This window comes from Macaca thibetana, chromosome 6 (genome assembly GCF_024542745.1).
Source record: "Macaca thibetana thibetana isolate TM-01 chromosome 6, ASM2454274v1, whole genome shotgun sequence".
NCBI classification, from domain to species: Eukaryota; Metazoa; Chordata; class Mammalia; order Primates; family Cercopithecidae; genus Macaca; species Macaca thibetana.
In genome coordinates this window covers 12,822,055-12,845,945 of record NC_065583.1, presented here as the reverse complement: position 1 = coordinate 12,845,945, position 23,891 = coordinate 12,822,055, and the positions used below count along the sequence as shown (strand labels likewise).

Sequence of the window (23,891 nt, the reverse complement as noted above, 5' to 3'; positions counted from 1 at the left end):
TGGGGCCTTATGGGTTCTGCCTGACAAGTGCCTGCTGACTGAACTGATTAGAAGTACACAGTACTCAATTCCCCTTAGGTGTTTTTGGTTAATTCATCCTTTAGGCAGTGAGTTCACTTCCCTTTCCTTCTTCCCCGAAGCCCAGCTGCTAGTAGTGAGTATAAACAAAGAGAAGACCCTCACTGAGTTCAGGATCCTGAGTAATACACATTTGCATGGCTTAGAGGGTGGGCTGATGGTGGGTGCTGGAGTGACTTAGGAGTCTGGGTTTGTAGAATTTTGAACCTTTTAAGTCCTGAGGCCTTTGCATAGTTAGAGATATTATAAGGGGGGGAAAGAGACCCTGTAAAACAAAATCTGAGAAACCCTAGCAACTAATAAGAACATTGTGGGGCCGGGCGCAGCGGCTTAAGCCTGTAATCCCAGCACTTTGGGAGGCCGAGGCAGGTGGATCATGAGGTCAGGAAATCGAGACCATCCTGGCTAACATGGTGAAACCCCATCTCTACTAAAAATACAAAAAATTAGCCAGGCGTGGTGGCGGTGCCTGTAGTCCCAGCTACTCAGGAGAGGCTGAGGCAGGAGAATGGCGTGAACCCGAGAGGCGGAGCTTGCAGTGAGCCGAGATTGCGCCACTGCACTCCAGCCTGGGTGACAGAGCAAGACTCCGTCTCAAAAAAAAAAAAAAAAAAAAAAAAAAAAAGAACCATCGTGGGATATTTGCTTTCTTAACAATCAAAAATATAGTTGGTAATTAACTGTCCAGCCCTGCTTATACATCAATACAATATGTTCTTTTTGGTTAATGGATCCATTTAAAAATTAGTGTCATGAGATCTGACCAATATATCACTTTATATACGCAAAATGTTCTTTTGGGGTTCAATCATCAGAAAGCTGGTTGACCTTGAGTTAGTCACTGCCCTCTCTGGGCCTCCATTTTCTTGCCTCCTGACATTCTGGCAGGCTAATTAACATAGTTGTTTCTGGTTCATGTGAACAGTCTTGAGTTCTTGGACTGCACGGAACGAAATGCTAGAAAAGCACTCTGAAATGTTAGAAGTGCCAGTTCAGGATGAGAGAAGATCTCTATTTATTTAGTGGTTTTGAAGGTTTGGCTTTTCTGTATCTCGTTTTCTCAGGAAGATGTAAACTCAGGAGGCTATTTCTTGAGAGAAACCTATACCTGTTCTGCAAAGGAACTCCCATTCTTTGTGGCTGTGGCTGCTCTACCCCATCCTCTCCTGCTCTTGGGAAAACACCCTCAGAAGCAGCAGCGGGCGGCCTCCTTGTCCTCGAGCCCCTTGCAAAGTCCTCTCTGCTTCTCCGTTCCTTCCACCCACCCCCAGAGACGCCTCTGCCCTCTTGTGTGCTTTGCATGTTAAACACCAAAAGCTTTCCGCTAAGGCCACAGGGGAGGCAGATAACCTGCATCTGGAAGCCATCACCAACTGCCTTCAGTGTGCCAGTAAACTAAAACCTGTGCATTCATTATAGGGAAAAGTGACAATGTCTTTTTTTTTGAGCCTCCCTTAAGACGTCTCAAATTGAATCTGGGGCTGCAGAGAAGGCTACTGGGCAGAAGTGCTTGCTCAGCCAAACCAGACCGTCTTCCCTCTCCCTCTCCAAAAGCATGTTCCGACCCCGTGGGCACAATGGTTTAGGCAGAAAATTCAAGGCATAGTCCTTGTAGGGGCCCAGGAGTCATGAATAAGGGGTCAGTAGTAGAAGCCAGGTAGGAAATAGTCAAAGTTCAAAAATGTCATGCTGGAATAGTCCTGCCTCTTGACTGTGGTGACAGCTGCACGAATCTGCACGTGATGAACTCACACAGAACTACACATGCCTGCGCTCACACAGGCGTACGCAAGTGAGTACACGTGGAGCTGTGAAATCTGAAAACTAACGTCTGTGGGTGGTACCAATGCCAGTTTCCTAGTGTTGATACTCTACTGTGGTTATGTCAGATGCTACCATTGGAGGAAACTAGTACACGGACTTGTTTACTATTTTTTGAAACTTCCTGCGAATCAAAAATCATTTCAAAATAAAAAGTATAAAAAAAAATCCTAGGGCAGTGGAAGTGGATCTGGCTATGTCTCCCCAACTTCCTGGGATACAGGTCTCCACACTGTCTCTCAGGCGCCGATGACGATGCTGTTAGTAAGAGTGAGAGCTTCGGCGCCATCATCATCAATGTTCCAATTGATTGACCACATACTATGCATGAGACACTAAGATATTTCTTTCTTTTAAACACTTTCTCAGTTGCACAAAACATACCCACAAGGTTACCATCCCCATTTTACAGAAGATGATAATGACGCTGGGCAAAGCTGGCTTCACCAAGGCTCTGTAGGGCCAGGCTCTAAGTCACCAGGCACTGAGGCTCCAGTGCTTATATCTGGGGATGACTAACCAGCGAAGTACAGGTTTCTGTGACACTATTGTGGCATCCAACGTGTGTTCCCTAGAAACCACTGGAGCACAGCCCTCAATCTCATGTCTGAAGGCACCTGGACCGCCCTCCTCTCCCATCCCTCACCCTCACTCTGGTCAGAGAGCCCGAGTTAGCCACATCTGTAGTGAAGCAAGGAAAACATCACTTACAGGTTCTTCACATCGGTGATGCCGCGGAACGCCTTCCTCGGTATCCCCTGGATCTGGTTTTCACTCAAATCTCTAAACAAGAAGAGAAGAGGCACACTGCGTTAAAGACCCGGGCTGTCTGGATCTGCATCTCATTAAATGATAACAATCCCCCCCACCCAGGCTGCTGCCTCTGCCGTCAGAGTGTATGGGGGCTGTTTGGTCTCAGGCCCCGGGCTGCTATAAGCATTCACATTGTTCTTCAAGTGATGGCCTTTGCTGAAATGGTTACCAGGCGGAGCAGCTCGCCTCCAGGGCGGGCTCTGTGGGTGGTCTCGCACCTCCAGGCCACGAGCCAAGATGCTGGCTTATTTGTTGCACATACTGCACCCAATTCTCTGTTTTCCCACCTCCCGGAGACACCCCCCTGCCCCCACTCCCCGCCCCTGCTCCCAAGCCCCACAGGCACTCCTCCCCCACTGTGGGGTCAACGCCGCAGCTCAATCTCCCGTCTCTCAGGGCTGTCCTCTGCTGCTCAGGACAATCTGCCTTTGTCATGTGGGATTGCAACAGAGCCTGCCCATTCTGATTTTCTGATGCGGGATGACCACTTCAGCTTATTCTAGAGTCCCAGAGATTCCTGGGGGCCCCTGGATCTTCTTAGTGACAGGCATGATAAATTCGAATTGCATTTCCACAGATCCATCCGAAGTGGGGGTCCCACAGGCACCTCATCTAGCATTAAGCAGTGCCAGCATGTTGCTTTAAGGAGGGTAAGGGATACTGTCAGGTCCCACAGCTGGCTAAACCTAAGTCTTGTCCTAGGCTGTAAGCCTTCCCAAAGCCTTATTTCCTTTCTAAGAAAGAGACGGGCTTGTTTGTTTGTTTTGCTTCCCACTTTTAGTTTTTGCTAGACCAAACATGTGCACTTGTTTTCACTCAGAACTGAGGCCTGCTTGGATCTCAACAAGTAATCAATCTGTAAAGACCCATCAGGGCTCCAGAGCGTGCAAACTGGCCCTGCAAAACACTCATGCCAGACCTCCTTCCTGGCTGGTCCCACACAGCCATGGGCTGTGGAAGCCTCTCTGAGGACTATGGCGTGGTGGGGGGCGCAGAGCCAGGGGCTAGGGACACAGTGAGCCCTTTACACTTTCTTCAGATATAAAAGGTGTGTCACACACACACACCACTATACATACGCAATTAGTTTTTAAAAGAACACCCGAAAAACCCTCAAATATAAGGTAAAAACAATTAACAATGCAGATCTAACTACTGCTACCAATCACGAGTTATATATATAAAATTCCACCAATATGACCTCATAATATACAGTCTATTATAACCTATTATTCTTGTTTGCTATATTGAGAACATCTGTCCCTGTCATTAGTAGCGCATTGATACCAACATTTTTAATGGCTGTATATCGTCCAATTGTATGAGTGGCTACACGGTCCCAAATCGCTGGGTAGGCATTTATTTATTTACTTGCTATTTAAAGAAACACAAGGGTGAATTTCTCTGCATGCACATTTTGGGGATATTTGTCCAACTATTTCCTTGGTATGGGGTCCTATAAGGAGACCTTGCTGGTCACAGGTTAAATGGGCCCTGAGTTGACCTAGAGACAGATTGTACCTGTGGACACTCCCATGCTGATTTTCCAAGGGCACCTAATCAAAAGCTTTAGATGACTCCAGATATATTTGGCAGGAGAGATCAGACGACTGCCCTCCACTAAAATCTGGGCAGTCTAAATGAACATTTTGCAAAGGGGCAGGAGGGAAAAGAGGAAACAGAAAAGAGGTGTCCACTTTTTTCTGATCTCCCATCCCCTGCTGAGACAAGCCATGTGCTCTGAGCAGCTAGCTAAAACGAAACTTGAGGATCATCTGGGGCCACTTTTAGGCCCACAAAACAAGGCTCAGACTTGGGGTAGAGTGCAGGTGTAAGTACTAGTGGTTTCTGGGGCTGAATAACAGGGTGCTTCCCATCTCAAATCCACTTTCCTCTGTCTGCAACCGATGTAAGTAAATTCAGATGCACAATGAGCCCTGTCTCAGGCTCCCCCAGCCAGGCCTGATTCAATGAGCTGGGCTCCAGCCTGGAGTCCGGGCGCTGAACAAAGCCCATGATGACAGCAGAGGTCAGGCGGTGTCACCAAGGCCACTCAGCTGCTCTCCATCAGCCTCTGGAGCAGGGGCCCAGGTCCTGTCATCCGACTAATGCAATTTCCACCAGGCATCTGGGCAGCACCCGAGGCTCTGGAAGTCACAATGAGTCCAGTCTTTTCTGCCAAATGAAGCTGGTCTGTAGGCCACCGAGCCTTTGCCCACTACCCTCCCAGGCTTGGCTGCTCTCTCTGGCGGCTCTGGAAGATGAGCCCCAGTCACACTTTTGGAAAATGGTCGATGTGATCAAAATCAGAGGCAGGGGCAGCAAACAGGAGAGAGGTATAGAGCTGTCAGCTTGAACCATAGCTGGAAGCTGGATGAGGGGGCATGTATTCCAGTAATGCACTAACCTTGTTGGAATAGACAACATCCCAAAATATACTGGGAGGAGTAGCAGTTGTACAAAGGTTCTGGTTTGCAATACGGTGGGATGAGGAGAGGAGAGTGATATTTAAGCAGAAAAATCTGGCCATGTTGCTGGGAGACCTCCTACACAGGCGAAATCCTGCACTTGGGTGGGGCAACGCTTTGGTTTCTGTTCACTATTTTCTTGCTGTAAATATAACCAGCCTTGCTCCTACTTTAAGGAGCCCAGTTAAAACACAGCTTTTTTTCCCATCTCCCTGTCACTGCTTTTCTCCTGTCCCAATTGAGCAAAACAGTAGATTGTAGGGAATTTATCTGTTCCCCATGACAATCTGCTTGTAAATTTTATTAATTTTATTTTCCATTGAGCCTCTCTTCTCCGGCTAACAATATACAGTCCTGCCATCCATCTGCAGGACTGTATATTGATTTCATAAATACCTCCAGTGGGCTGACAAACTGATAGCTTTAATGGTGTTACTGATGGGGCGTGGAGGAGGGTTCAGGGCTGGGTGCTTCATTTTCGGTAACGGTCCCTTCACAATGATCACAGGGCCTTTGTGAGAGTTCCTAATAGTGTGTTTATCTCAGCGTGGTGCCAGAGCACGGAGCTATTGTTAAGTACTATCCTTGAGAGAGACAGGAGCCACCATTTTCCACTGACACTTAAATAAAAATAACAAAATCTATCCACAATGCCCAAGAGCCTAGTGCTGGCCAATTGCTTGTTGGGGTTTTAGTGCCTCCCCTTTCATGAGGGAAGCAGCTCAGGGCTGAGGAGGGCAGAAATGCTCAGAAGTGACCCGAGAAGGGGATTTTTGTTTTTTTAAACACTAGAGGAAAGGTATGAGATTGGAGTAGGGTGCATCTGGGTAAGTAAAGGAAGATGGCTGGTGGGAAAGGCTTTCTTGGTTGGGGAGTAGGGCTAGGAATTGGGATGCCTTTTTAAATAATTAGGGTTCTGAGAGAAAAGGAGAACTGCATTAGCTAAAGTGCATTTTCCAGCTTCCGGAAAATGATTAACTGACCGATTATTCCATCCAAAAACACAAGACCAAAGAGGACTTATTAAGGAGACAGTAAGTCAAATAGGAGTTGGCAAGAACCAATATAGCCCCCTTCCAGCCACCCTCCCCCCTTTTTAATTTACTAAAATGCTTTGGACACAGATTAACTTTCTTCACAAATTTATTATTGCTTCATCTACCTTGAAATGGGAACTGCAGACACTTTGATAAATGGATTGAAAGCCTGTCTAGTTCCAGTGGAGGTTTTGAAATGCTTCCTGGGGCCCTCCCTGCAATGTCAGGCATGCTTTGTTCTCGGAGGAGCAGAGAATGACAGTTCCCACCTTCACCCCTACCCCTGCAAGACTAGGAGCAGGAACATGTTCTCCTCTTTGCCCTGCTGGGGACAATGCACTTGTCTTGGTCACATTCATGCTACCAGGAAATCCTCTCTGTGTTAAATGGCAGTTTGTGGAGGGACTTTGATCCTAGATGTCACTCCCAAATTAATTCTGAAGCTACAAAATGGGGCTTGGAAGCGCCTCAAAACTTGGAGATTTGTTGTTTCTGAAAGTAGGGGGGGTTACTTACGAGCTGTATGATCATTCAAGTTATTAAAATGCTCTTTGCCTCAGTTTCCCCGACTTTACAGTGGGGATGTTAGTGTTACCAACCTCAACAGTTAATTGTGAGAGCGAAATGATTACCTGTAGAGCACCGTGTGGAATCATTTGCACGTTAGTTGTGTGAATCTAGTCAATTGCATGACTGTCTCACATCTCCAACTGTCAAATAGGACTGCTTTCCTAAGTCATATGGATACTGCACCCGGAAATATCAGTCCCACCTGGAAGTCTATACAAGTGCCATTATGACATTAAACTACAGCTTGTAGTGCTCTGCAGAGCACTCTGCACAGCATCTAGAACACTGTAGGCACTCAATGAATAGCTGCATTTCCTTTTGTGTAGTTTCCTCCCATTTAGCATTGGATTGACATTGCTGAAAATGTCGTTTTTCAGCATCCCCAGGACATATGCCTTCAACTCTACAAAGAATAAGACACAGAAATGTTGCTGTACTCTTTCCATAAAATCTGAGGGAGGGATTCAAGTTTCTCTCATCTATCATCTGGACAGGGGTAGCCATGTTTGATTCTAGATTCTTTTGGATAAAACGGGAGAGCTGGATTCAGAAATAAAAGGTCTGTCTTGTGTTGGATTCTCTCAGAAGCAGACACCGAGCCAAGGACACGGGGGTTAAGTGATTGATTAATGAAGTGCTCCCGGGAGAGACCAGTGAGGGATGGAAACCGAATGGAAAAGGCAAATAAAAGTACAATCAGGTGAAGTCTTGGCCTTAGTCCAATACCATGGGGAACTCCTGTCTCTGAGCAAGGAAGCTGGGCTTTTGCAGCCTTGCAACAGACAGTCCTTGGTTAGGGACCACTCAGGAGAAATGTAAATTCCCAGGCTCTGCCTGCCCTCCATGAATGCTGGGGGTGGTGGCTCCAGCACCCCAAGGACAGATTGCTGAAGATGTTGCCAGCTAGGAGACTTTAGCAGTGAAGTTCAAAGAAGCAGGTGATAGGATCCAGTAGCAATAGAAGGAACCCAAGGAGATCCACCCCAAAGTATTCCTAAGAAGCCTTCGGGGATAGTTCTAAATCTACAAGTCCTCAGCAGGTTAAAATACCACTATCAAAAGATAGCATATCTGGGACCGAAGATCAAGAGGCTACATGGGAAACTAACTGAGCAAAGAACGTGGGAACAACCCAATCTGGCGTCTGATGAGGTTTACACTTCTTTGTCTACCTCCTCAATCCGTCTGCACTGAGACCAATGTGGCGTCTTTTCAGTAACATTAAAAAAAAATTCCATCAACTCTTGATTAGTTAGGCTAAAATAGGGGATGATCTTAAAAGCATTTATATTTGGAACCATTATTGGATTTGTGATCAAGGCAATGGATTACCATTCTGATTCTCTTTGGCCTGAATATATATTTAAATTACTTTCACATTCTCTGCCTAGTAGGAGGAAACCTGCCCATTGGTGCATTCAGTATCAATCAAAACTCATTTAGGGATTTAAAAATTTTTGATGGATAATCTACGAATCTAAATTTTCCTGTACTCTCAGTAATACTACCATCTTACATAAAGCTGCAGTCTTTGCTCCCGCCCCCTGAACTCCAACTTTCTAATATATAGTAACCCGGTGACACATCGCTCTGTGCTAGGAACTAAAGGGACAGACACTGTTTTGCTTACCTTATTTTATACAGCAGGAGGGACAAACATGCAGGAAAAATTATCCCCTGGGGATTCTACAATGTGGACTTCAGGGAGGATTTATCTTAATAGGTACATCTCTTCTGCAGGCAATTTATCTTAATAAGCAAGATTATATGTTTGCAGTTGGGTCACTGTCAAAATCAAATGAGCACCAAGCATATGTCCCAGCTAAGCTCTGGTACCTCCAGCTGGGTGTCCAGTCAATGGCAGCCTTTGTCTGAGGAAGATTACAATGGAGTAACTGACTCATTTCCTGAAAGAACTACCACCTATCTCAGGGATCCAGGGAATCAAAGTATCAATGGGGGACAAAAAAACGCCAATTATTTCCCACTGCTCTAGTTGTGTTTCTGAATATTTCATTGCAGTGAGAGCTTACATTGCGTGTTCCCTCGATGTTAAAAAGTTACTGGATGAAGGATATCAATAAAAGCTCTTTCTGCAATCCTTCCCCTCACAAATTCATCAGAAAAGTCCTGGCCATGCCATTCAGATGTTTAATACTGACAGATTAAGTGTCAGCTCAGCTGCTCACTTCCCAAAAAAATGAATTGAATACCTACTATGTGTTCCACTATGGTTGAAGTTGAGAGAGAAAAGTGGATAGTCCCAAGTTTCTGTCATCCTGCAGTTTACATCCTTATTTATCCCAGACACAAAGAAATAGACTCCCTTACTTTTACAAATATAAAATAAACATCTAGACACCTCAAAAAGTGAGAGCAAGGATGGGTGGTGGCTCATGCCTGTAATCCCAGCACTTTGGGAGGCCGAGGCGGGCGGATCACCTGATGTCAGGAGTTTGAGACCTGTCTGGCCAACATGGTGAAACACCAACTCTACTAAAAATACAAAAATTAGCCAGGCATGGTGGTGGGCACCTGTAATCCCAGCTACTTGGGAGGCTAAGGCAGGAGAATGGCTTGAACCCGGGAGTGGGAGGTTGCAGTGAGCCGAGGTTGTGCCACTGCACTCTAGCCTGGGCGACGGAGCGAGACTTCATCTAAAAAAAAAAGAGAGAGAGCACCAGTTTCACTGTTTCTTCCTTTTTATCCAGAAGAAAGCCTGTCTCTAAACTCACACTATGGGTTGCTCCAGACACCAAGCAAAAGATTTTATAGTTTATTTTAGTCGGGGTCCAAAATCTTTTTAAATTTTCAGAAGGAAAAGAGAGAGATGCCACTCTGAATCACCAGGATTCACAGGGAATGCAGGCTTGTTTCATCAGGTACTTTGGTTTTATCTTTCAAGGTGGACAGTTTGGGAAAAATCAGAACAGTATAAAGATATTATCAAGAGTTGGGATGGTACCGGCAGTTGTCACAGAAGAATGTTCTGATCAGATGGACCATGAACCCCGCTATAAGAACAAAATAAACATTCATTCCTGTTAATTTTTTAAAATTTAAAGTGAGAATAGAACTGTGGTTATGTTTTCTTTCATTTGTGTCTTTATCTTTGAGAGATACATACTGAAATAAGAATAAAATGATGATCTCTAAGTTTTGCTTCAAAATAATATAGGAGAGGAAGAAGTGGTAGAATAGATGAAACGAGGTTGGCTGTGGGTTGATATTTATTGGAGCTAGGTGATAAAGTACGAGGGAGGTTCATTTATCATCTGCGCTTTGCTTTTATGTATGTGTGACATTTTCCGTAATAAAAAAAAAAGCATGCAGATTCCTGGGGTCTATGCCAGACCTGTTGAATCAGAAACCCTAAGGATGGGCTTGAGTCTAATTTTAAACAAGTTTGAGAACCATGGGTGGAATGATTATTGCATCAGATTAGGTGCTAAGTTCACATCCCGGTTCTGCTACTCAACAGGCTGTGTGTCTTTAAGAGTACCAGTTCAATTCTCTGAATCTCAACTTGCACTTCTAAGAAACTGGGATAGGCATCAGAGGTAATGGACAAGCGAGTGCTTTCTAAACTCTAATGTAGTATATAATGCAAATTCCTATCTTCAGGTTCTAGCATGAAGTTCACAAATATAGCATCCTACTACCTTAAATGTTAAAGTCTAATTTTAGGGAAAATTTTGGGAGCAGGATGCAAAGGCCTCCTGTGTCTCAGACATGAGACTGCTGATGTTGGATAAAATGCCTGTGGGATAGGCAGAGTCACAGGAGAAGGCTGAAGTGGGGAGAATGATGACATTTAATCTGTATTTCAGAAATCCACTCAGAAGCCCGGGGAGGCTGACCTAGAAGGGTAAGAGTTCATGGATGGCTACACCCTCCTCTGGGAGCCAGAGACATGGCAGAAGAAAACCAAGCACTTTGTCCTTGGACTCCTTCAAGCTTGAAGGGGAGACAGGTTGCTGGGATTAGGACATTCCTGATAGGGCTTCACAGACCAGGGATTACCTACAGTTTTCTAGGAAGGCTGAAATCTGGAAGAAATCACTACAGGGCAGGTGATGAGCAGGGTTGAGCAGCCAGGCTGAGAAACAGTCCTGGAGCCGTGACTGAGGGTGAAGGCCTGAGGTCCAAGCACTATGAAGACAAGACACTTGGTCCCAGGGGAGCATTCTGACCAAAGGGAAAAAGGAAAAGAACCTGTCAGGCTGCAAGCTTCTACAAAAGGTTACAGATGGAGTTGAGGTTATGGGTTTGCTCTGTGACTAGTTACCAATGTGGGTGCCTGTTTTGTCTCTTTCTGGGCAGGTGTTCCAAAGATTGCAAACTCAAATGCTTCAGGGTTGTGCAGGTAAAGTAAATGAGGAAGTCAGGCTGCATGTGGACAACAGGAGTAGTCAGAAAGTGAGCTGGGGATGTTATTTCAACAAAATCAAAACAAAATAATTGGCCTCTGTGCCGGCCAATTGGATGCTTCACCCTGGGAAGAACTTGACCTGCAGGCTCAGATTTGTGACCGGTGAGGATGCAGAGACTGTCAACTCTTCAGGGGCGATCTGCTAATTCCAGAACGGCACTGTCCCATGGAAATATATCACAAGCCAAGAATGCAATTTAAAATTTTCTATTAGCCACATTAAAAACAGTAAAAAGAAACAGTTGAAATTAATTTTAATATGATATTTAACTCAACATATCCAAAAGATTGCCATTTCAAGATGTAATCAATATAAACATTTATTAATGAGATGTTTTACATTCCTTTTTTCACACCAAGTCTTTAAAGTCTGATGTGTATTTTACACACAGCTCAATCTGGACTGGCCACATTCTGCGTACTCAGTGATCACACATAGCTAGTGCCTACTGTATTGGACAGTATGTTCTAGAATAAGGAACTTGATGCTGTAGCTACACGGCATCTCATTGCCAAGGGAGGGAAAACGTCTTCAGATGTTGGAACCAATCTAAGGAGCCTGATACAAGACTGCTTGGGAGGTTTGAGTACACAGATAGGAAATGTGGAGGAAAATCAGTCAAGGTTGAAAACCCTGAATCCAGGGCAGAAATCCATGGTTTAGAATATTCCATTCATTCAGTCATTCCTCCTGTGAACAAATAGCTCTTCGCAGCCATAGGATTTAATCTGAGTTTTTCCAAACCACCACTCTTCCAGGGCTATCAGGGTTAACCGATGCTTCCAGTCCAAACAGAAGCTTTCTTCATTTAATTATCATCTGCAACTCCAACTAAGGCTCTTTGTGTTCATGAAACAGCATTATAATTGACTGATCATCTCCAGCAAATGGGACAGAGGCTGAGTTTCTCAACAGCTCACTAATCCCTGGGATTATCTCAATTTAGCGACACGGCAGTTAGTTACATTAGATGGGATTGAGGAACTCTCATTATCAGCCCAATTATGCCCTCTGTTCTGGTCCAGGCTTCCCTGTGTCACTAAGTGGTCCAGGAAATATCAGTGGGGTTCCAACCACAGGCGTCTCATTCCGCAGTGCCCGCGTACCTCATTATATACGCTTCGGGGGTATACCTGCGATTTTGGTGTCTTTACATTGTGTGCAGAAATCTGGTGCTGAAAATCATCTGATTGTAAAGATCTAATTATGTACCTGAGATAGTCCCCTGCCAATTTTGGGCCCAATGAGAAGTTCTGGTTTAATTTATCAACCTTAGTTGGGTGTGGACAGGGGGCTTGTTCACCTGATTCAAAAGGATGGAGACTGGTGTTTTGTTTGTTTCTTATTGTTTGAAGCTATGTGTCTGCCCAGTGGGATTTGGGAAAGGGAACCCATTTCTATACAATTTATCCTCCTCTGAGGCTGACATACTGGTCCCCACCCCCTCTGTCCCTCTTCCTTGGCAGCCATCTGAGGTTTTCATCCCTAATTTGATTGTCGTAGCTGACACTGTCAGTCTGAAATCCAGTAGCATGTCTAATGCTGGCTGGACAAGGGGAAGGCAGGGGGAGGAGAAGGGGAGGCAAATTCATCTCGAGAAGTAGCTTTATGTAAATCGATCCTTTGGCCCGAAAGCTGGAGCCAAGCATTTGCTGATTAATTGGAGAAGCGTCCTTGTTCCCGTGTCTTCTGTAGAGAGATGGCCCAAATTGAGTCCTCTCTGCTTCACAAAGACATTCCCATGCCAAAAAGCTTTTGTAATTAGGAGATGAAATCTTGTGAGTGAGGGGGAGGTATCGGGGCAGGAGAGCGTTTATGAAATTGTTCTGAAATGAAGTGTGTGCATTTGGCCTGCTCTGTGATTAACTGCAGACCTGGGCACCCTCGTTTGCCTCCTAGTCTGTGGCCTGATAGCCTAGGTTCAGAGGCATAGTATCCCATAGGTGAAGATCTACTTAAGTGACAATTAGCAAAAATTAAGGGGATGGGGAGTGTGCTTCTAACATGTTTTTCTTAAATTTATATTCTTAGTTACCATTTGGGCCCATTTCTGTTGGTGTCAGGAAGGAGGGGAGTGAGGCTGATCGATTCAACCTTTTTTCTACATCCTCTTATCTTTTCCTGAAAAATAAAGCTCAAATAAAATGGCAGATCGTCCACCAAGGCGGTCCTTTTCAACTCAGTAACTTGTCCCAGGGCCCTGTCAAATTTGACTTTATCAAAAAACTTACAGGCAGAGTAGCTACCTGGGCACAGGAAAGAGTGAGTTTGGTTCTGGAAAGGTTGCTTGCTGCTTCACCGTGCTGACTATGTGGAGGTTGGCAATATGGTGTTTTATGATGGCTCTCGGACTAAATTATTAGCTTCGTGTAGGCAGGAGCTTTTGCTGAGCGTGAGGCCTGATGTATAGCTTTAAAAATATTTGTTAAGTGGATGGAAAAAATAAGTGAACATGATTTTATGCCATTTCTTGGTCCATGGATGACTGAGAACACATCTCAAGCTATGGAAATCTTTTTTTCCCCCCAAGTCCAGTCTGTCCCTTCGGATTACAAAGGGCTCTGGCTGTCCTCCTCCATCCTTCTACCTCTACAGCCCTGGTGGCATATCATGCTTGAGAACTAATGTTCCTAGAACAGGCTTGTGAACTAAGGAGCCACAGATAAAGCCTTTGACAGGGAAAGGTTTAGTGAGCTAAGCTGAGGCGTGGGAATGAGCAGTTACAGTGGGAAGATAGGTGAAGTGGACAGATAACTTGATTTTTCAGAATACAGATTAAACCTGGCCTGCGAGGGTACAATAGATTTGGAAAATGCATTCAATCCAGAAAAGGGCTGTGTGCCTGACAGTGTTTCATCTCCAAGAACAACTTCTCCCCTCCTCCTTTCTGAATTCTGGCACTTATAGAGATTAGGATAATACAGATAATGAAACTCAGGTGCAGAAGGAGATATTTTAAGCAATAGCCTCCAGGAGATGTTAGAAGGGGGTCATTGGCAGTGAAGAAGTTCTGATGATCTTTGGGATAACCTACCCTGTGATCTGACTCCTTCCAGGCAAATTGTCTAAAAGCTCTGGAAACCCTCCCAGAGGCTGAAGATGTGCAGAAATAAAGTTGGGGGTGGTAGTGAGGTGAGGAGGTGAGAAAAAGAGAGGAAGTCAGAGGGCTAAGGCACTGCAGTTTGGGAGACGTTGAAGCCACTTCCTAGTGTCTACCCCACTGTAACCTTAAATGTTCAGCTTGATCATGAAGAAAGGATTCTTTGAACATTGCTCTGGATCTGCCTAACCCTAATACTCTTTATGATATGGCACTAGAGTTCCTCTTATGTGGCCCACTCTGCTCCACCGAGGAAATGTGAACATGCCAGCACAGGGTGGGGAGGGGCTGTGCCTGGGCTGCGGCTGCCCAGAGGTTGGAGTTTGGCAGCAGTGCTGCAGCTCGAGGACATGGGGCTTGTATATGCCTGTGCTTTCTTGTAACTTTTCAGAAGACCATTAAACAAGTGAAACCTCAATGGTAGAGGTGAGATGCTATCCTGGGGCCATCTGCCGATAAAATCGATATGCTTCAGAAAGGCTCAAAATTATCTTCCACCAAAGCAGGAAAGCAATTCAGCAAGACCTCAGCACCCTGAGTTGCAAAGCTGGCCTCTGGAAGCCCAGTAACAGATGAAGTATATAGGAGCTTAAGCCATTAAGCTACGTTAATACTATAGAATGACGTTTCTCATCATGACCCCCTGCACTATTTATTGTTCCATTCAAAGCAATTACAGTTATTGCTAATAACTCACACCTGTGGATGTGCTGCTGTTGACTACAGGAGAATAGATGCTGTTCTCTTGCTTATTTATGTAAAAATGGATGCAGTTCAATAGATTTACACCAAGTTGGAAGTTAACACTAATAATTAATCCCAGACCTGCTTCTGGCCATTAGCCTGAAAGGCACTAGACAAGGGACATGAGTGCTGGGAGGACCCAATGAACTGCAGAGATGAAATTCATTAGTGACAAATGTGAAACTGCTGCCACTAGTCTCGTGCCAAATACAATCAACTCCCCTGTCCCCAGCAAAGAGAAAAGGACCTCTGAGGTAGGAGGCGGGGGGTGGGGGGTGACTTCTAAAACGCTTCTCTTGTGTCTCTGAGACTATTCATCCACTATAGCCCAAGCCGTACTTTTCTTGGTAACTCCACTCCTTGCCTTACATGCCTGCTAGAAGTCGTGCCTATGGCCAAGACCCCAGGAGGCAGTGAGGTACCGTAGTGAAGGCATGGCTTAGGAGCCTAAAAGACCTTGGTGTGAACTCCAGCTTTGTCACTTGCGTGACTGGGCCTCAGTTTTTGCATCTGTATAATGTGGACCATGAAAATACCTATGTGGGGGAATTATTATAAAATAGTTCATGAATTTTGAGTTCATCGCATGCTGTGTCGTTCATAAAAAGCACTGGAAAAGTACTGATTGTTATCAGTCCTTGTATCTGTTCAAGTCAGCATTCAACACTGTGAGTAAAAGAAAAACCCTGCCTTCTTGCCACACAGAATATTACAGAGAAACACTAAAACTGTAAAGCAGCAACTCCAGGTCAAGTTCAATACGAAAGAAAGTAGTCATTGGTTTCCACTTAGCCTGTCATGCCTCAAAGTTTCCTGGGTCCTGCAAGGATACTCTTTCTCGTGGAATCTACCACAATCTCCCGAAGATGGCGAAGATGGGAACACAGGCTAAAGCCAACCAGCCCCTATGAGGCTGGTTGGAAAATGGTTGACTGTGCAGCAATTGCTGTGCAGACGAGAAGCTGACAGGAGACTCCCACAAAGAGGAGGGAAAAGAAGGGGGGCCTGAAGGGTGTCAGTGGGACAGTGGGAAGACACTGGGAAGTGGCCCCTGCCCGAGCACAGGCTCTGGGCCGAGAGCAGAATGTTGGTCCAGCCGTTCTGTGCAGACTCAGGACAAGTCAAAGCACCCTTCTGCCTTCCAAAGGAGGCTGAGGCCTGGGTGAGCTTCAAAGGGGTCCAGAGCCGTGCAGGAAAAGCCATCATTGTGCAAGGTGGGAATGGGAGGTTCATTTGTCACCACTGAAACAAATTCCTCAGTTGTGGCTACTCTCTTTGGAGAAGGAAATCCTCACAACCCTGTTAAAGCTGTCTTGGGGCTTACATTTCAATGAAGCGTCATCCTTACTAGGGTGACTACAATGTACCCAGGGTGTTAGGCATTGCGGGTCAACACTAAGAAAATGAGAAGATAGTCCCTGGGAACGGACAACAAGTATGATGTCACCTCTGCAAATGGACCCAGCTGCTTGAGGCAGGACTCAGTGGGTATCTTTCCTCTTTTCCATCTCCAAACCCTGTGGAGGAGGCTGCTCCAGGAGCCAGGGACGGACCAGTGAGTCAGCCTCTCAGTGCTGAGGCGCTGAGTCCATGAATGTGTGATCCCTTTAAAGACAGACAGATACAAAGATGAGATAGAGAGAGACAGAGAGAGGGAGAGAAAGACAGTTAAAGAGGGAGACTGACACAATGAGACAGAGACAATAAAACCAGAGAAAGCAAAAGAGAAAAAAAAAGTCAGAGACTGAAACGCACATACACAGAGACAGGTATTTCACAGAAGAGACCGTGAAAGGAAGAGACACACAGAGAAAGACACAGATATGGGGCAAAGAGAAGGAGGATGGAGACAGGTGCACATGCACACACACACACGTATGCACACACACATGTGCACACACACACACAAAAGAATGGACATACAGAGACAGGCTGAGAGAACCAAAGGGGAAAGGTGCAGGCAGAAGCCAAGCAGGGGTGGGGCTGCAGACAGAGGTTCTTGGAAAAGATCTTAGCATTTGAGCCTCCCCAGGATCTCCTGAGGTTCCTCTGGGGATGAGGACGTGCCATCCTCCCTGGACCTGCGCTGAGCTCAGGTCTTTGTGTTTCAGCCCAGCCTCGTCCTCCGAGACACCCCCAACCTTTGCATCCAGCCAGAGGGGAGCTCCCCAGAACAGGGGGAGGTCGGCTGGGACTTCCCCTAAGCTCCCATCTCTAGCAACTCCAGTCCTTCCAGTCCCCCTCAGCTCTGGAAGCCAGAGACAAGGTTTTGGCAGAGAAAACTTGTGGTTTCAAACTTTTTACATTACAAAGCGAGTTTTTAAAAGCTCCATAAAATTTCAAGGCACATACTTAATGTTCAAATGGCAGAATATATCGATTCCTGCCCATCCTCTAGTATCTTAAGTTTACCCAGAGGACCATTTTATTTAATTAACTTGGTGCTTTATTAATATAAATATTCTCCTATTGATCATAAGAGGGCCTGACAGGCACTCAAGCTGGGTATACATCACCTTCCCTCTGAGCAGCGCCACTTAGAGGAGTGGCTGGCTCGAAATCAAGGAGAGTGGCAGGAAGTGGTCCCCTGGGATGTCAGGCACAGATGAATCTATAGCATTTTTATGGAGGGAGACTTTTTTTTTTTTTTTTTAAAGATCCAGCTCCTCGCTTCTTTTAAAGCAGAAAGCATATGGAAATGAGATATAAAAATGGTCTTGGCTTAGCGTATCAATTAAGCATGTCAATACCTTAATTAAATCGTTCAACAAATGAGATTTATACCAATGAATATGTTTTATAGTTATAATAGCTTTTTTGGCCACTGTTCAAAATGTCAAATAAATCGTGAAAAGGGGATTAAAAGAGGACATAATTGACGTTCTGAACTGTAGCCAGTTTTTTTCTTCCTTTCTTTCCCCTCATTCATGTGATTTTTGGAGAATGTATATAAAGTAATGGGGCCTATAATGGCTTGGCTTTGTAAGAGTCTTTTTATCCTTCAATTCTAATCCTTCTTATCAACTTTTCTAAGTCTCACACCATTGAACCTGCAAACGCCCTCACTTTCTTCTGGTCCTTAGAGCTTGCTTTTTAATAACATGCAACCAGAGCTCCCTGGTACACCCAGGGAGAAATACAGCCTCCGCCCCGACAAAACCCCAAAGAAAACAGGGTGTAAGGTTAAAAGGCATTATGTGAGAAGGCTATTACCATAACATCCAAACATTTGGGTAAGAGTATTCTTAATCTCTTTTGTAAAAGTCAAGTCTAACAGCATATTTTCTCTAAATGAGCCAGAAAGTAAAAATTCTGGCTTCTCTTTTCTTCTCCTACCCTTTTGCTCTGTTTTTCGAAATCATTTATTCATCAGCTTATTTCTGTAGATAACCACAGTGTATTCTCTTAAGAACAGAAAACAAAGAGAAGAACTTCTAGACAGGTACAAACCTAAAAACATAAAAAGTGTGCTGGATGTGGTGGCTCTTACCTGTAATCCCAGCACTCTGGGGGGCTAAGGCAGGAGGATCACTTGAGGTCAGAAATTCAAGACTAGCCTGGGTAACATAGGGAAATTCCATCACTACAAAAAATAAAAAATAGCCGGGCATGGTGGTGTATGCCTATTGTCCCAGCTACTTGGGAGGCTGAAGCAATGGGATCGCTCAAACCCAGGCGTTTGAGGTTACAATGAGCTATGGTAACCTCCAGCCTGGGTGACAGAGCGAGACCCTGCCTCCAAAAAAAAAAAAAAAAAAGCAACCCACAAAGCAAAGATGACAAGTAGGTGATGCTGGACATTTGTACTGCTGTTGTGGATCCCTTCCAATAAATCAGAGACAGAATGAAAATAAGCATTGCCATGTAGGTTCAGAGTTATTATCGACAGTGATGATTGCAATAAAGAAAAAGAAAGAAAAGAGTACACATTTCTTTGAGGCCTTCATGCAGTATTTCACAAATATATTTCAAATCTTGGTTAAATGCTTGAGTTCCGAAACCTTAGCCAGGCCATTGGATGGAACATTGCTCCAAAGTGAGATGACAGGAAGCAGGAAGTGAGCACCCCTTGGACTTCTGTGCTCTGTGATGTTCCCGAGGCCCTGGCCTATGAGGCTGTGTCTGTGGTCCCTCACCCTTTCACCACTAATCCCCTCCCAGTTCCTGACGAATGGTGGCTCCACACAGAGGCCCCGGGAAAAGAGAAGCGAGAATATTCATTCTCTGTGAATAGACATTTTGCAAAAGAAGGCATACAAATGGCGAGAATATATACCAAAAAAGTGCTCAACATCACTAATGCAAATTAAAACCACAATGAGATATCATACCCCAGTTAGAATGGCTAATACTAAAAAGTCAAAAAATAAACAGATGCTGGCAAGGATGTGGAGGTCAGGGAGAACTTATACATGGTTTGTAGAAATGTAAATTAGTACAACCTCTATGGAAAACAGTATGGTGATTTCTCAAAGAACTAAATTAGAACTACCCATTCGATCCAGCAATCCCACTATTGGGTATCTACCCAAAACAAAAGAAATTATTACATAAAAAGACACTTATGGCCAGGTACTGTGGCTTATGCCTATAATCCCAGCCCTTTGGGAGGCTGAGGTAGGTGGATCACCTGAGCTTCGGAATTTGAGACCAGTCTCGGCAACATGGTGAAAACTCATCTCTACAAAAAATACAAAAATTAGCTGGGCATGGTGGTGGGCACCTGTAGTCCCAGCTACTTGGGAGGCTGAGGCAGGAGAATGACGTGAACCTGGGAGGCAGAGCTTGCAGTGAGCCGAGATGGCACCACTGTACTCCAGCCTGGACGACAGAGTGAGATTCCGTCTCAAAACAAAACAAAATTGCACTTCTACCCTATAGGTTTATACAGATAATAATAATAAAAAGAATCTCCATCCTCAACCCAACAATTCAGTCAGTCCTGCCAGTTTGACTTCTTTTGCTGACATCATCTGGCCATGATTAGGGAAGAGGACCAACACCCCAACTATTATTGGATCCTATTAAAAAGGAAGCATCTTTTTTTCAGAAGCCATAATTCTCAACAAATTTTAGAGCTAAAAGGTCCAACCATCTTGGTTTACAGATGAGAAAATTGAGGCTCCAAAAGAAAACAGACTCGCCCAAAGTCATACAGCCTAAAGCAAGAACATGGTCCTGACTGTGTGGAGCACTCTGATCCTCCCTGTGTGTCTCTCTGCTGTATATAAAGAGGGCAGGGCGTGAGGGAGGTCTGGGTGGAGCAGCTCATCTGGCTAACTAGGCAGGTGCCCTCTCTCCTTGGCTACCTCTTTGCCACATGCTCTGTGACATTTGAATGGACAGTCCTCCTAGTGCTCTGCCCATAGTTGAAATGGATATTCTTTGAGATGGAGTCTCGCTCTGTCACCCAGGCTGGAGTGCAGTGGCGCGATCTCGGCTCACTGCCACCTCTGCCTCCCGGGTTCAAGTGATTCTCCTGCCTCAGCCTCCTGAGTAGCTGGGATCACAGGCACGTGCCGCCACGCCCAGCTAATTTTTGTATTTTTAGTAGAGATGGGGTTTCACCATTTTGGCCAGGATGGTCTTGATCTCTTGACCTTGTGATCTGCCTGCCTTGGCCTCCCAAAGTGCTGGGATTACAGGTGTGAACCACCACGCCCAGCCTGAAATGGAGTCTTTCTAGATCCATGTACACGTCCATTCATCCAAATATCAACGAACATTTGTTGAACAATGTATGCCAGGCATGGTGTCAGGCAAAAGGGATAGGTGGGGAACATTAGAGATCTTTGTTTATAAAACGTATAGAATTGTAGGGAAGATAGACGTAAGAAAACAACTGTATAGATGAATGTTTGTACTTTTGTTATGTGCTGTAAAGAAGTACAAGATGTTTGTATGATGGGAATACGCATAATAGGAGAGCTCAATCCATGAGAAGCAGTCAGAGGAAGTAACGCTTAAACAGAGATGTGAAGGAAGAGTAGGAATTACGCAAGGGAAGTATGTGTGTTAGTGGGGGACTGATGCAGCGGTTCTCAAAGTATGGTCTCTAGACCAGCAGCATTTGTATCATCTGGGAACTTGTTAGAAATGGAAATGCTCAGATCTAATCTCAGCTGTTCTAAATCAGAAGCTCTGGGGTTGGAGCACAACTGCCTGTGCTTTAAATAACCCCTCCACATGATGCTCATGAGCACCAAAGTTTGAGAACCCACTGGTGTACAGCTTGCTGGGCAGCGGGGACAGTGCACCAGGTTTCCGAGGTGGTTGAGCATGTGACATACATGAACTTGAGACGCAGATGAAGGTGAGTGTGGTTAGCATGGGGCAGGGGAGGCTGTCGAATGAAAGTGGGGGTAGTGGCTGAGTGAATGAGAATGGGAATAGTGACTGGTTAGAAGGACAGGAGGCGATGGGCAGATGGGATCATATTTGGATATGATCTGAGGACGAGAAGGAGCCATGGAAGGGTCTCCAGCAGGGGAGAGCTTAGTTCTTCATTGACTATTGATGAGAATCTGTAAGCCAACATCACTTAATCAGTAGAGCAACAGGCACAGGTTTTCCTTGTGCTGATTTGAAGAGCCAATTAAAAAATAACTGATATTTCAGCTAATTCATATTTACGTGTAAATTTTCATTTAAAAAGCCACAGACTGGCACTCTCTCGCCATATTCCTCTTCCTCATTTAGTTCTCTGCAGTGAGGGATAAGTCGTGAGTCTCCACCTACACATAGGGCTGGAGACGAAAAGACAAGGAATTCACAAGCAGCCGGGCTTCCTGGGGGTGCAAACCTGGTGTCCCTGGAAGCCGAAATTCCTGTTCCAGTACAGTTTTCCCTGTCAGGGCTTTACTTATTTTGGCATTTTCTGATGAGTTATAAACCTCTCGGCACCTGTGTTTCGTTAGAGGTTAGAGCTGGATCCCATTCTCTAGATCAGAGGGCTGAGGCTTTGTGGCATGATGCCAAGGTCACAGTAAGCCAGGGCAGGACCCCCGACTTGCCTGCTCTTTGTTCTACCTGCTCAGGTAAAAAGAGGACACCTGTGGGGGCATGGAGTGAAGAATGGGGGCAGCAGGGTCTTCAGGAATGGTCCTTCTGCTGTGCATGCATGGTTGGAACACAAAGGCCTGTCTCTGGCCCTCTTGGAGGGCCCTGCCCATCTCGTTCCTTTCTTCTCCTGTTATTGTCCCTGACCCCCCAATATGATCCTCCTCTACAATCCAGAAAGATCAGAGAATCATGGTGGCCCCTCCCAGCACCTCGTTCACTGGTTTCTGAATTATTATTAAATAATCCAACGTAGACTTGCTTTGTCATATGGGCATTTCCATTAAACTTTGATGGACAGAAATGATCACATTGAAGCTTCTCTGATCCAAGTGGGGACACTCTGTGGGGTGACAGGGGAACTGAGTTGGTTGAACCCCAATAGCTTAGAGCACTTTGATGTATTTTGGACTTTACCAACCCCTTCAATTTACTACTGCGGAGGCTGAGGCACGAGGTCAATACCTTGACTGAGGCCCTTGGCAAAGTGGGAACCAAAACCAAGGCCCCGTGGCCCCTGTGTAAACCGCCCTCCTCACTCTCCTCCGTTCCCAGAAGCTTAGAGATGTGCCAAGTAGGGGAGACAATGAAGACTCCAAGTTGTGTTCGCCTGTGCTTGCCGACTACCATGCCAACTTGGGGACCACACATTCTGGATTCAAAAATAAACTTTCGTTTCCCTCCTGGACTTTTCTGCTAAGTTTGTTTCTCGTAGAAGACTGGTGAGAAGGTTCCAATGGGGGAAAAATACCCCAATAGACTATTTCTCCAGTCCTGATAGTCAGTCTTTGGGTATTCACAGCAGTAAATCAGCTCCCCTCAGAGACGCAGTTACAAAATTTCAAAGCTTCTGCCTCTCCTCTGTGGGGCTAATCCAGAAAACCTTATTTTAGAAATAATAATAATCCCTCACTCATCCTTAACTACTTATCACGTGCTAGCATGTTTCTAAGCCTTTTGGCATAGTCTTCAATGTCCCTTTCCGAACACAGTAAAAACTCCCAGACTTCACTGCAAAATGCTAATTCCTGCTCTGGGGACAGGAATGACGGCAGGAAGGTGGACTGCTACGGAGATCATACGTTTCTGATAGACATGTGTGTGCAATTAGAGAAACCCCAAACAAGAGGAATCAGGCCTCTGGTCTCCGGGGGAGGGCAGTCTGTGCTAGTTTCAGAAGCACAAGGACGTCACAGGCTGCCACAGGAGTTCTAGACATTCCTGGGGTTTCTCAATGTTACAAACTCACAGCCTTCTTTACAAAGGTGGGGATGTCCGGCTGGGTGTGGTGGCTCATGCCTGTAATCCTAGCACTTTGAGAGGCCGAGGCAGGCGGATTGCCAGAGCTCAGGAGTTCGAGACCAGCCTGGGCAACATAGTGAAACCCCATCTCTACTAAAATAAAAAAAAAAAAAAAAAAATTAGCCGGGCATGGCGGTGTGTGCCTGTAGTCCCAGCTACTTGGGAGGCTGAGACAGGAGAATTGCTTGAACCTGGGAGGTGGAGTTTGCAGTGAGCGGAGATTGCGCCACTGCAGTCCAGCCTGGGGACAGAGCGAAACTCCATCTCCAAAAAAAAAAAAAAAAAAAAAAAAAAAAAAATGGGGATGTCCAAGCCCTGCTCATCAACAGGAGTGCCCCCATGAAGCACCATAAGAGCATAATCCCTTTCTATCCTTTTTCCTCCTCCATGTTGCTGGTTGATCAGGTACAAATGTACCTAGATCTTCCCCAGTCAGAGGGCCTTTCTTTCTTACTTTTGTCAACAC

The 23,891-nt window shown here is 45.3% G+C and overlaps 1 protein-coding gene across 2 annotated transcripts in view; it reads right to left on the bottom strand.

The window, feature by feature from the left end:
• SLIT3 (slit guidance ligand 3) overlaps positions 1-23,891 on the bottom strand; it is a 641,932-nt gene that overhangs the window by 222,438 nt on the left and 395,603 nt on the right. For both annotated transcript variants that reach the window (XM_050794632.1, XM_050794633.1), the window contains one exon: positions 2,611-2,682. In XM_050794632.1, coding sequence (XP_050650589.1) covers positions 2,611-2,682 — 72 coding nt within the window. The remainder of the gene's footprint in view (positions 1-2,610; positions 2,683-23,891) is intronic.